Source organism: Colletotrichum abscissum (genome assembly GCF_030869225.1).
Source record: "Colletotrichum abscissum strain IMI 504890 chromosome Unknown Scaffold_34.1, whole genome shotgun sequence".
Taxonomy (NCBI): Eukaryota; Fungi; Ascomycota; class Sordariomycetes; order Glomerellales; family Glomerellaceae; genus Colletotrichum; species Colletotrichum abscissum.
Genome location: NW_026850254.1, coordinates 229126 through 241152, shown reverse-complemented (window position 1 = coordinate 241152; position 12027 = coordinate 229126). Strand labels below are relative to the sequence as shown.

General features: G+C 50.8%; 5 protein-coding genes across 5 annotated transcripts; 4 read left to right on the top strand and 1 right to left on the bottom strand.

The window, feature by feature from the left end:
- Positions 1-2279: 2279 nt before the first annotated feature.
- Positions 2280-3087, top strand: CABS01_11884 (uncharacterized protein; the record flags this gene model as incomplete). The annotated part of the gene is made up of 2 exons (XM_060545238.1): positions 2280-2291; positions 2596-3087. 2 exons carry the CDS (start codon positions 2280-2282, stop codon positions 3085-3087), a joined length of 504 nt encoding a protein of 167 aa, XP_060397103.1.
- A 1819-nt stretch (positions 3088-4906) lies between these two features.
- CABS01_11883 (uncharacterized protein) lies at positions 4907-5152 on the top strand (the record flags this gene model as incomplete). Its single annotated transcript, XM_060545237.1, has 1 exon — positions 4907-5152. One exon carries the CDS (start codon positions 4907-4909, stop codon positions 5150-5152), a length of 246 nt encoding a protein of 81 aa, XP_060397102.1.
- A 935-nt stretch (positions 5153-6087) lies between these two features.
- Positions 6088-6874, top strand: CABS01_11882 (uncharacterized protein; the record flags this gene model as incomplete). The annotated part of the gene is made up of 2 exons (XM_060545236.1): positions 6088-6206; positions 6445-6874. 2 exons carry the CDS (start codon positions 6088-6090, stop codon positions 6872-6874), a joined length of 549 nt encoding a protein of 182 aa, XP_060397101.1.
- A 976-nt stretch (positions 6875-7850) lies between these two features.
- Positions 7851-8316, top strand: CABS01_11881 (uncharacterized protein; the record flags this gene model as incomplete). The annotated part of the gene is made up of 2 exons (XM_060545235.1): positions 7851-8044; positions 8100-8316. 2 exons carry the CDS (start codon positions 7851-7853, stop codon positions 8314-8316), a joined length of 411 nt encoding a protein of 136 aa, XP_060397100.1.
- A 548-nt stretch (positions 8317-8864) lies between these two features.
- CABS01_11880 (AhpC/TSA family protein) lies at positions 8865-9611 on the bottom strand (the record flags this gene model as incomplete). The annotated part of the gene is made up of 2 exons (XM_060545234.1): positions 8865-9414; positions 9502-9611. The coding sequence occupies 2 exons, from the start codon at positions 9609-9611 to the stop codon at positions 8865-8867; spliced, it is 660 nt and encodes a 219-aa protein (XP_060397099.1).
- Between the last annotated feature and the right edge of the window lie 2416 nt (positions 9612-12027).

The window sequence follows — 12027 nt, the reverse complement described above, 5'->3', positions numbered from 1 at the left end:
CGTGGGAAGTTTGGAAATCTTTTTCCACTTCAATCCCTAGATGATATGACGCATCAACATTCGGCTCTAATCATGATTCCTGGCGCTTGGAGGCGAAAAGAAATGAAGCTGTCAGATATTAAGCGACTCCCGGCTAAGCACATGTGTGTCCAATAGGGCATCCTTTCCCAGTGAGGCTTCAAGGGCCCATGAGGCCGAAAGTGCTTGATTGGACTGAGGCTTGTGAAAAAGTGAGGCGGAGCAGCAAGATACGTCTTCTCCGCCGGGGTAGTTCGAATCGTCCCAACCAAAGATTCTTGCTTTTCTCTGCATAGCACTTCTTGTGTCATTGGCTCGGAACCTTGCCTACTTACGATGAAGCTTTTTCATACCAGGACACGGAGGTGGGAGCCCAATCAGCGACCCGAACTTGGACTTCGTCTGCATCGCCACCCTTGCTCTTTATACCAAGTTAGTGGGCCTTTCTTCCAAAAGAGACCCTTGCTGCCGAGGCTTTCACCTTTCCACACAAATATGAACGAACTTGCTCCACCGTACAGCATTTGGCAGGTTTAAATCATGGAAAGCCAACTGGGATGAGTGGCGCGGACCGCCCGATGAAGCCACGTCCGGCCCAGTGGGAGCAAGGACACCGGGGTCCAGAGCTTTCCATACCTGACCCCTGGAGAGCATGTTAATAGAGTTTCTGGGGTCCTCTGTCTTCCGCTGGACTCGTCAATCATGTGATCAATAGAACTTGAGCAAAGCACTGCCAATCACTCCAACGTCGCCACAGGTGCGAGGCTGCAGACAGAACATGTCCAATAGTTCCCAGCCCATGCGCAACTTGAGAAGATGAAACCTAATTCAAAGACACTTTTACGGAATTTGCGACTTCTGCCTTTGGAAGAGATTAGATTGAGCCTGGTAATCTGTATCAACAGGCATTCGGGGGACGAGCGGACGGAGCACGAGCCCCTATGAGCGTCGTTCATAGGAACCCCTGATCGTCAAAGCAGTAATCTGTACGGAGTACTTCGTAGCAGGACTTATCCGTGCCGTGAACACATGTCCTTCTTTGCTAAGGTTTTGCAGGGGAATTAGCCTCTGCGAAGTTTGCCAAACTCGGTCGAATTATCCGTACTTGCCCTTCACTGATTAGTCGTCCTGTCTTTACAAACATGATATCGACGATTGAAGCTTCCCTGTACCGATAAGTGGAGCACACCCATTCGGAAACCAGTCCACCTTCCTTGTCCTGGCACGGCCCTGGACGATGACCCAGATAATCAGTTGCTTACTTAGGTTTACGACTAGTAAAACTGTCGAGTTACGCCTAGTATAATAATACCTTGACCCCGGCGATAGATTTATTCAGTACTGGGTGGATTGGTTGTGGGATACATTAGGCTAAATAGGGAGCTACGAGCCAGGGGTTGTCCAGAGGCCGAAAGACCAGATGAACTACTATGTGCGAATGCCTCCATAGGATTTCAAATCAAGCTTTCTTTCCAGATTTCTCTACCTGTAATCGGATATTAAGCCAAGTCAAAAACCCCCGACGGCCGAATTGGCGGTGACACTCTCCGCGCCACTATGTACGGTCTTGCCGACGACTGTGGGTTACGGAAGTCGGCCTGTGCACGCATTATGATCATGAATCGTGAGTTTACTGCCTTGACTTCCGAATTAGGCATCAAGGCGCAGAGTCTCGAGCATGAGCCTTTCCTGTTAAGAATTAGTGGGTTGTCATCATGGCTAAGTACAGAGTTTTGGAAGTACTCGTCTCATATCTATCATCTGCTTGATCACCGCGGGCAGTTGGAGTTAATGTTATGACCGCCAGTTGGCAGCATGAGAGCACACATCAGGTGTGTTGCATGGGCTATCGAGCACCAGCTACGTCAACAGCTACGGAGGTGGCCTTTGCACGGTAGTCAGAGTCTCGAGCAGGCAGATTCTACCTAGCTCAATAGCTCTGCCCTACTACACTGGCTGGCGACGGGCTTTGCCAATGAATTCTGTCCCCTGTACTAGGTGCCAGTCGGCATGTTCACCTCGAAGACTAAGAGACAATAGCTTTAGTCTAGTTTCCAATAAGAATTTGGGAAAGTCGCCGGTGTATGTAAGAGTTGTATATCTTAGTTCAGAATTTAGGCTTAGCGCGTTCTCACAACATTCATCCTGAGTTCTAGAGCGCCGTCTAGGTAATCATTGAATAGGCCCCGCTGCACTGGGAATTGGCGGATCTCGTTTAGCCTCAGCTGGATTCGAACCAAGGTCGCGTGATCTTTGACTTCATGTACCATGTTGTAAGTCATGGAATTTGACCCATGGTTGTCAGGGGCTTGCACGGTGATTTCTATGTGTCCTATGACACGATTATGATATTTAAGACGTCTTTCTTCCAGGCCAATATTGATTTTTCCATTTTACATCAGGCACTTACAACTCATCAGTCTTTCTTTGACCATTACTTATTCAGTCACTCTCTACTCGTCCGTCATTTCATCACCGTTCAGAACCGCTCAACACAGCTTGAAGGGTAGATTGCCCCCTTAAATTCCTTGCCCTCAAGTTCTATTGCTCAAGGTAGCTAGACTAACGTTTGTATAGCAACCCTCACGTCAGACATTCAAGATGCGTTACACCACTGCTCTCATTGCTGCTCTGCAGGTCGCTAGCTTCGTCCAGGCCAGCCCTATTCTCTCTGATAGAGACGTCGCTGCGCCTGTCGATAGCCAGGCTCTCGACGTTCGCAATTCTGGAGACATCGCCAACCTCGACGCCGACAAGATCGTTGACCTCGAGGTCCGTGGCATCGAGAAGCGTGCCACCGATATCACTCTCTCTGCGGACACCGGCTACTATAAGCGTGTTGCCTACAAGGGCGCCGTCATCTTGCTTCACCTCTTCTACGACCTGGCTGTCAACCACGTCGTCTTCTACTGGACCATTGACGGCACGACCCCGGCTCCCGGCAGCATCCCTCTCGCCTTTGACGACCCTATCGGCGGTGGTTTCACTCTGAGACAGTACACCCACGACACTCGCTACAACCTTGGAAGTGCTATGCGCCCTGGCGATGTAATCAAGGTCACCCCTTAGATGCCAGTGAAGTCAAAACATTAAGGTCACTTGAATATGACCATGCTCAAGCTCCTTCATCAAGGTCTCGATGGATGGATCAAATTTGGTAAAGCCTTGGGAAATTTTGATCAATTCAGTCACGTATTCTGAACAAGTCGGTTATCATTTAGACAGAGAAAGAGAGTAGCTTTCTATATATGGTCCATCATATATCACCAGCAATTTAACCTGAAATTGAAACACTATTACGTTGTATGTGCGAACGATGTGAATATTGGCGGCAACTAAGACATATCAGACAGCTTCCTTGAGAATACTGGAAGCATTCTTCTTCTTATTTCGCAAAATATCGGGGGCACATGTCCCTTATATCTTTCTATCGAGTGCTGTAACTGATTTTCTTACACCACGAGAGCTGAGTGTTTGTATTATCGGTCATTTTGGTTCGCAAAGTGACATCATTCTTCAATCTCTCGTGACTTTGTATCCTGGTCAGACTAGCGCATGGAGGTTTCGTTGAAAGTAGGTACTTAGTGACCGGAGGGTGTAGCCAACCTTTATGAGTATCTCAAGTTAGCGGCACCCCTCCTGGAGAGTCCTTCCTCACCGGTGCCCCAAAGTTCAATGCTCGCTGCTCTATCCAGGCATACCAGGGCGTAGGAATTCGCCTCGTTTTTACCACACACAATGCCAATCCAAATGCCCAACAGATGTCTCCAGGCGGCCAGGCAGCCTTGCTTGATGCTGTGAGAAGCATGGTAGCGCCAGCCCAGGGAGGTGTTCGGATAGTAAAAGAAACTCGGTGAAGATTGTCAGACAGGTTGGCTGGAGGGACCGCCATGATGTGCTGGCAATGTGTAGGGCGCACAAATTCCTTCAAAAGCCTTAAAGGGGCTTAGGAGGAGGCAGGAGAATGGGGCTTCCTATCTTGTGGACGACTCAGAGTCATGGCCGCACCTCCGAGTGACCTTGGTGTCTTACTATTTACAGCTCAGAGGGTAAGATTATAGGATTCCAGCACCCCGGGGGCGGTGAGTGCTTCCGTTGTATGTCTGTATCATCAGGAGTCATGAGAGAAGGGGTGTACTTCCACTTCATTCTCGTCCAATACAAGCCCCCCTATTCCAGGTTACCAAAACAAGGCAACTTTCGTATTCCTCAACATTGCCTCGTCCTTCTTACTTCCAGTCGGCATTAGCTCGATCACGTCTGCCTCATAGTGGTAGGTGAGCAGTCCTGTATTAGGGTGGCCGATGTGAACTTCCCATTTGAAGGCTTTTAACGTACTCATTCGGGTCCCGCCCTGCCCTTCATGACTTCTTCCTTGGGGTCGAGAGACTTCCTGAGTAACATCCGAGCAGAAAGCGCAGAGTAACCGCACCATGCCTCTGAGCACTTGCACCACAAGCAGGGCCAATGAGGGCGGGAGCTCCACCCCTCAAGCATCAGGAGGACATGTGAGCCTTTCGGTCGGTGGGAGCAAGCTTGATTTCTTGAGAGTGAGAGGCCGCGTACATGATACAGTGGACTCTACAAAACCCTCTTCACACCCATTCATTTGAAGGTGGCTTTCTTCCTTGGACCCCAAGTCTCGCTCACCCACCATCAGGAAGCTTCGAAATCTAGCGGTGAAGATGGTGAGCCCTCATCATTCCACTCCAGCCTTGCAAGGCCATCCACTCAGCGCTGGTAGCTGTACCGGAGCCCAAGATGGATCGACAGCGTGGGTGTTGCCTACTTCTTTGTTTTGAATGTGCTTGTCTAAAACACTTCCAGATCATCTACGAATAACCTTGTGGATGGCCATTCAAGCCATGACAAGCATGGGTCTGCAGAAATGTGGCATCCTACGCCTTCACTCACTGACTTTGTGGATGCCGTGCAGAGTGCGCATGAGAGGCTTGCAGATCGAAGCACCTCTGGCAAGCAGGCCAGGATGGAAGGGAAAAGTGCGGCTGCAAGCGCGCTGAGCGCCATCCCGGGGTTGAATTCGCTTTTGCAACCTCTCAAGCCATCTGAGGGCACCAAATCTCATCAGTTCACTGGAGGACACAAGGGAGACTTCGCGAAAGGGGGTCGCTGATGCAGCACATCAAATCAGGCTGAGACCACCTAGGCAGGTAATTATTCCACCGGGCCCCAGCAAGCAGAGACATAACGCAAGCGAGCTCACATGGTTTGGCCTACGAACACATACTGACTTGTAGCCACAGAGCATAGATAGTTTTGTGAAGATTCTGATCAAGGTGCAAGCCGCAGTTCTATTGTTCATGGTCTTTGATGCCATCTACCTGTCTAAGTACTGAGTAGATGGAGCGGAGGCATCGGTTTTCAAGGGGGGGATACGTGGTTGCTGGAATGCAACGTGACTATGGATTCTTGGGGAGGCTCATAATGATGGATTGGTGTGGTGAGGACACCTTCTGTGGAAAGGCGAGACTCTGCGGCTGTAGACTCCTCTTCTGATAGATGCACCAGGCTCTGACTTGATAGTGTAACGATCAAAATCATTGAGATGCGATTTTCACTACCTGCCTAATTCGCTTCTCCATCGAAGAAACTCGCGCTGTACATCTTGGGTTGCCGCCACTTGACGAGCGGACTGACACGTCGCGGCATACTTTCAAGCTGTGGGCTGGATAATGAAGCCAGAATGAAGCTTGGATGCAGTGGTTTCTCGCTTGTTGGAAGCTCGGCAACACCACCACCGCACATAATGAGGGTTGCATCGACCGAGACAGGCCCCAATTTTCCCTGCCTCTGCAGTTCAGCTATGTACAAAAGGATATCGATAAATGTGATTGATCTGCTTTGCCTGCGTCTTGTCCACAATTCATTTCGGCACGCGAGAATTAGCAGCGGTCGTGCTGCTCCCTTGATACACTGCGGCCCGTTTTCCATAGAAACAACATGGGATTCATACATCGCCGCCGAAGAGGAAAGTCGTAAAAGAACTTGCGACCCACGGACAAAAGCCACTCTCGTTGATCTTGTAACATCCTAGAGAAAAGAAATCCGATGGCATGGCACTGGGGCTTTCCGGGATCAATGATCAACTCTAAGGGCTGTCTTGACTTCAATCTCTTTGGCCATGTCACATCGTTCTACCGATCGAGAACGCCAGCCTGCCGACAGAGGTAAGGATCTCCGAAATCTTGCAGAGAGCTGAAGCACCTGTGGCGCTGGAACGCTGGGGTGAGCTAGATCGACAGCTCCCACACGAGCGGCTGTCGTTGAGAAACATGTCTCTACAATGCGGGGAATAACAACTTTCGCGAGAGCTGGATTATCGTTGCTCTGGCCCGAGGCTTGAGGAGAAGGTGAAGACGAACTTGACGAAGATTTGTCTTCCCTCCAAATGCACCGACATGTCAGGCGATTTGAGGTAATTGTCGGTCAGGCAAGACGGCTTAACTGTGCCGTCTGCTTGTCTGCTGTGCCTCCATCATCCACGGCCAAGTCTGATCCTTCTCCTGGTCATCTTGCCGATAGCAGCACCGACCACTATTCTCACTTGATTATTCCCGGCGCAAAGAATGGTAGCCATATATGCCAACTTCGTTCCAAGACTTCTCAATCACAACTTTCTTGTTCGGAAGACTACCCAAAGGCGGGTTTACTAGCCGCCCTTTACAACATCAACAGGGAGTACACCTTCCGTAGGATGGGCGCCAACCCAGATCCCTCCACAGCCTGCCGCAAGATCATCTGTTTTGTATCCCAAAATCCAGGTTGTCGGCTGCAGAGCTTACTGAATCCTTGCTATCCTGAGATATTAGACCCCAACGGCCCCAGCTTGTCCTAGGTTATCTTTTCAGGTTCACCTTCGGCCTCCCCGACTCTCCATCCTCCCCAACGGCTCGGCATCGAGGGTATCACGACCTCAAGGGACTCGGTGGTTCTTTTGCAGTGAACCACCCCAGCAGTGGCCGTTATTCTTCTCCGAATCTGCTATACCCTCGAAAGCTCTAGCACCAACAACGAACACAGCTCTTCCATCTGCGGCACAGAACTCCGTTGAAGTTTTGGCTGTGGCTGTGGTCCTGCCTCCAGCGTCATAGCAGCGCAGGCAACCCGGCGGTCCACAAATGTCAGCGTACCGGTGAACACTCGTCTGTCCTGGTGCAACAGAAAGACAGTCTCTCATCCAGCCGAGTGATTTGGTCAGGGGCTATGGTTCTCTTTGCAAGCGATACCATGTCGAAGAGCCGCAGCAGTCTGCCTCGGCAGTGCTGCGAGTGCACCTGAAAACGAAGCTGTTGATCGGCCCCTTGTTCCGGTATGCCCCCCGTCCCATGATTCTATGGTGCTCTTTTCTCTGCATTTTGGGCGAAGCTGACCTATCACCTAGTCTGTGATAGCCGCTCCTTATGACACATTCGATTCGAGAAAGCTTGACGACATTCTTCACCGACAGTGGGCCAGGGTTATCCCTAACTTCAAACGACACTATCCTCCATCCATGGCAACGGCCTTTGGCCTTGCTTTATCGATTCGATGTCAAAGCTCAGTACGAAGACCCACGTTCGTGAGGGCTTGAGATATTCTGGTCATGGATAGAGCAGGACGCCCAAGGTTGTCACGGTCCCACGAATTCAAATCGTGCTTGTTGTCACTGGCCGAACTATAAATATGACGGGGACGTATTGTCCGGCGACAAAAGAATCGAGACTTCTCTCATCGTCACTTCAACGCAAAGATCTACGGCACTTATCACCAAGCTCCCGTCTTCAATACCTACACTTGTTGCTCTCTTTTGCTTCTTCATCTAGGAACCAACCATGTCAAACTTTATCCAACACGGCAAAGACGGCCGACTATATTACAGATCAAGCGATGGGAAATGGTATCCCTACACCGAATCATCCTACTCGGATACAACCCCGGCCTCAACCCAGCAATATCATCAAGGCCAATATGCCGAGCGACGCCCCAGCTATCATCAGTATGCGGACAACACGGCGGAAGCTGGAAGGTATGCAACATCGTCACCCTTCTTACATACGAGACTTACTCACGACTAATCGTAGCTTCTACGGAGAGTATGACGAAGACGACGTCCCTGCGGCCTCCTCGTCTACACAAGGTGGATCAACGGAAACTGCCAAATATGTCAAGAAGCAAGAGAAAGAACGAAGACACCGGGAGAAACTACGGGAAGGCGGTCGATCCGGTCGGAGTAAGCATAAGAGCAATACCAAGAAAAAGATCGACGAGACTCTCAAGCCATTCTACAATAGCAAGTAAGCGATGGACGTCAACATAGCAACGCGTTGCTAAAGCGTACAAGTGGATACGGCAATTTCTTTGCGTAATTCCGGTGGCTTTCTACTCTTTGGTATTCTCTTGTTCCTGTATAGTACCTTAGATAGGATCTCCTCATGTCTGTACAACTCTTTCATTCACACTAGTGCGTTTCACATACGCAGCATAGCATTGCTACCTTCTTTCTTTGTAACTCTAGTCAATCCAGTGTAAACCTTTGCACAGAGCACTGTTCTTGATTGAGACATATGTTCTTGGGATGTCACTGGTGGGTCCAGACCGACACACGGCCTCTTTTGACCCTGACCTGGAAGCACCTTAGCTCACATTAAATCTCCGACATGACATCACGTCAAACGGCAAATGTCGATCAGGAAACTTGGGATTGAAACGCTGTAGGTTGATTGAACCCGCGTCATACTCTTTACATCTGGCTTAGCAGTTCTAGTGTTCTACAAGTCTAGTTTCTACATCTATAGTCTATACACTCGTGCCCTTTTTCGTCACCCTTCCTCGACTTAGAAAGACACTTATTCGACTCTCGCTCTCTTCTGGCCATTGCCGTTGGTGTGGCCATTGGTGCCGTTGGTCTCGCCCTGAGCAGCGAAGTACTCCAGGCTGCCCTTAGGGTCGGCCTTCATGCCCTTGCTGCCGTTCATCCATCCGGCGGGGCAGACCTCACCGTGCTCGTCGGTGAATTGGAAAGCCTCAACAAGGCGGATAGTCTCCTCGACGTTGCGGCCGACGGGCAGGTCGTTGACGGTGATCTGGCGGAGGATACCCTTGGGGTCGATGATGAAGAGGCCGCGAAGGGCGACGCCCTCCTCCTCGATCAGGACGCCATAGTCGCGCGAGATCTTGTGAGACTTGTCGGCGACGAGGGGGAGCTGGAGGTCGGAGCCGAGGCCGCCCTGCTTGCGGGGCTTCTCAGTCCAGGCCAGGTGGGAGAAGTGGGAGTCGGTCGATACGCCGAGGACGGTGGTGTTGATGGCGCTGAAACGGGGCAGCGCGTCGTTGTACTGGATGATCTCGGTCGGGCAGACGAAGGTGAAGTCAAGGGGGTAGAAGAGGAGGACGACCCTGGAAAAGATTAATGAGTTTAGCTCTGGATTGTCTCATTTTCGGCGCGCCGTTTCGCTGCGGCTAGTTCAGCATGAATCCACATACCATTGTCCCAAGTAGTCGGACAGCTGGATGTCCTTGAACTCGCCGCCGGGGAAGACGGTGGTCGCCTTGAAGGCGGGAGCAGGGCGCTGAACGAAGGCAGTCGAAGACATCGTGACGGCAATAACGTGTATCTTTGCGTGATCGGAGGTGGAACGGAGAGGAAGGGAGCTAGCTATTGTGGATGAGATGATAACAGTGTCGGTAGCTCTGCGCCAGGAGGCGGAAATTTTCCTTATCTATGTTTCACTGATTTCAAGCTCCCGACTCAGATCCTGGACGTTGTGGATACCTTCTTTTGCCATTGGGTCCACAGATTGCTCCATGGTCTCATTTCGGCAATCTTCCATTTAACTGGTCATGGCGTGATGCGTTAAAGTGTGCGCAACGCGTCGCGTTCTGGTTTTTAAACTTTCGCGCGATAAGGTAAGGCAAGTGGGATGAAAGATAAGATCCTCCGATCACCGAGATCGTGATCGTGATGATCGTGAGCTTGTGTAACATTGACAGCCAATGTGCCTTTGATTGCGTATTTGAAAACTATGCCGCGTAGAGCCAACGAAACTTATGTAGAACAGCACTCTAAGAATAGAGATGGAGAAACCGCTTCCGTTGCGAATTACTGTCAATCTCATTTCCTCCCTAGCCAACGATGGCTTCGAATCAGAAGCTCAAGCAACTTCAGCGTCGACTTCGAACCCGAGTTGACAGTGCCTGCCTTCATTGACGCTAGTTTTTGTGAGGTTATTGCATGGCAATTCTGGCTGAGTCAGGTAGTAGGCTCATTTTTGTCGAGGTGAACCCAGACCTACAGGTCGGGAGCGCGTTACCCCAAATCTTGGAACCGAAAATGGAGCGTATCTCCAGAGGCCGAATTGAGCATATGGGCGCGCTCAGTCAGTACTTACCAAAGCTCAATGATTGCGTGTAGGCTCTATCATCCTGATTGCTTGAGACTGGAAAAGAACTGATGCCATAGCCTGTTGCTGATGTTTGCTGCTGCTGCTGCTGCTGATGATGATGAATCATCATGGGCGCTTGCCCGACCAATGAGATTGCTCGGATCTTCTACCGCACAGTATGGCCATACCCAGCTCGAGGGCTGTGATCGCCTTGTCGAGTCTCTGCAAGAAATTCGGCAGCTGAACGCATTGATCTACGGTAACTCATCTGCGAACCCGTTCGCGCGGTGTGTGTTGACGAATGTCGCTTCCCGTGGGCTGTGATACCAGTGGCAGTCTGGCTGTCTGCAAGGCAGTCTGGTTAGCTGCAGAAAAGCAATGTGTGTCGAGCCGGGGCAGCAACGGAGCATTCCTCACAAGAATGCCCACTTTCTGCCAGCGAACACCCAAGGCCGAATCACCCTTGACCGAATCTCACTGAAAAGCCTTGTAGAGATACGGAAGGTGATGTCTGCCGCGGGTTGACAGCATGGCCAAAGGTCCACCCCCCTCATACCCATTGTGTCCATACCAGTCTTTCTCAGTATGACAACGCAGAATCTCGTATTCTGCTGCGGTGTGGCAGCGTGGCTGATGCTACGCCAGTGTGCAAGACTGACTGACTTAGAATGCAGGTGTCCCAAAAGGAGGGGGGCTTGCATCCCCATCCCATGCCGTAAGCATATGCAACGAAGTGTGGAGGGGGTCACTGGGCTCTCGCTAGGCGGTTATCCCATTCTCGGATTACCAGGCCTTGATGGGTCCAGGAGGAAATGCCTGTGTCGTCATCATCCAGCCTTGTGTTCCAAACCTCCATGCTTGAACTTCCACATGTTCTCATTAATTGTTGTTGAACGTTGTCTTTTTCGGTTTTTTGGGACCCGTTGGTCGTAAACAATGGTCGAAGTCGACTGTCGAGGGATATTTCTGCAGGCTGGCGAGCTGCGGGCTTGCGGGCGTTTCGCGTAGGTATGTTCCAGTTTCGGTCAGCTGCCAACCTCATGAATTCCGACCCCGCCTTCTGTAAGATATACCTAGGTCATCCGAGCATGTTTGAGCATAAAGGAACACTATTTCCTTGCTCCATTGCGCAAACTATTCATCGTAATTTTGCCACCCCATTTTGTCGTTTGCGATTTGACTTTGTCGACTTCTTACGCTGCCGCATGCTCGCTCGACGGGGCTGTTCATCCCAGGCTGATTCTCAGGCTGACAATGGCCTTACCCCCAATGTTTCTCTCGCTCACTCTCGGGGGAGTCTTCCCAGCACCTGGGTTGGGGCTGTGTACGGCGTAGAATGTGCTATGATGCTGTCATCAGCATCTAGTTCTGAGGTGTCTTGGTGAAAGCAGCAAGCTTCACTGCAGTATCTCTAGGCGTACTCAGCCATGCCACAGCTCAGCCCCTTTTCAAAGGCACGGCCCTTTTCTTTCCTCTCTTCTGTTTCTCTATCAAGAGCTTCGGGTGCTCTTTGATGGCAAGCTTTCGGTGCCTAAGGACTGACACCTACTCAACAGCGGCGGCGGTAAGGTGACAGCGTTGCCCGCAAGCAAAGCTAGGCGTCACCTTTAGCCTCTGCGAACCAAGT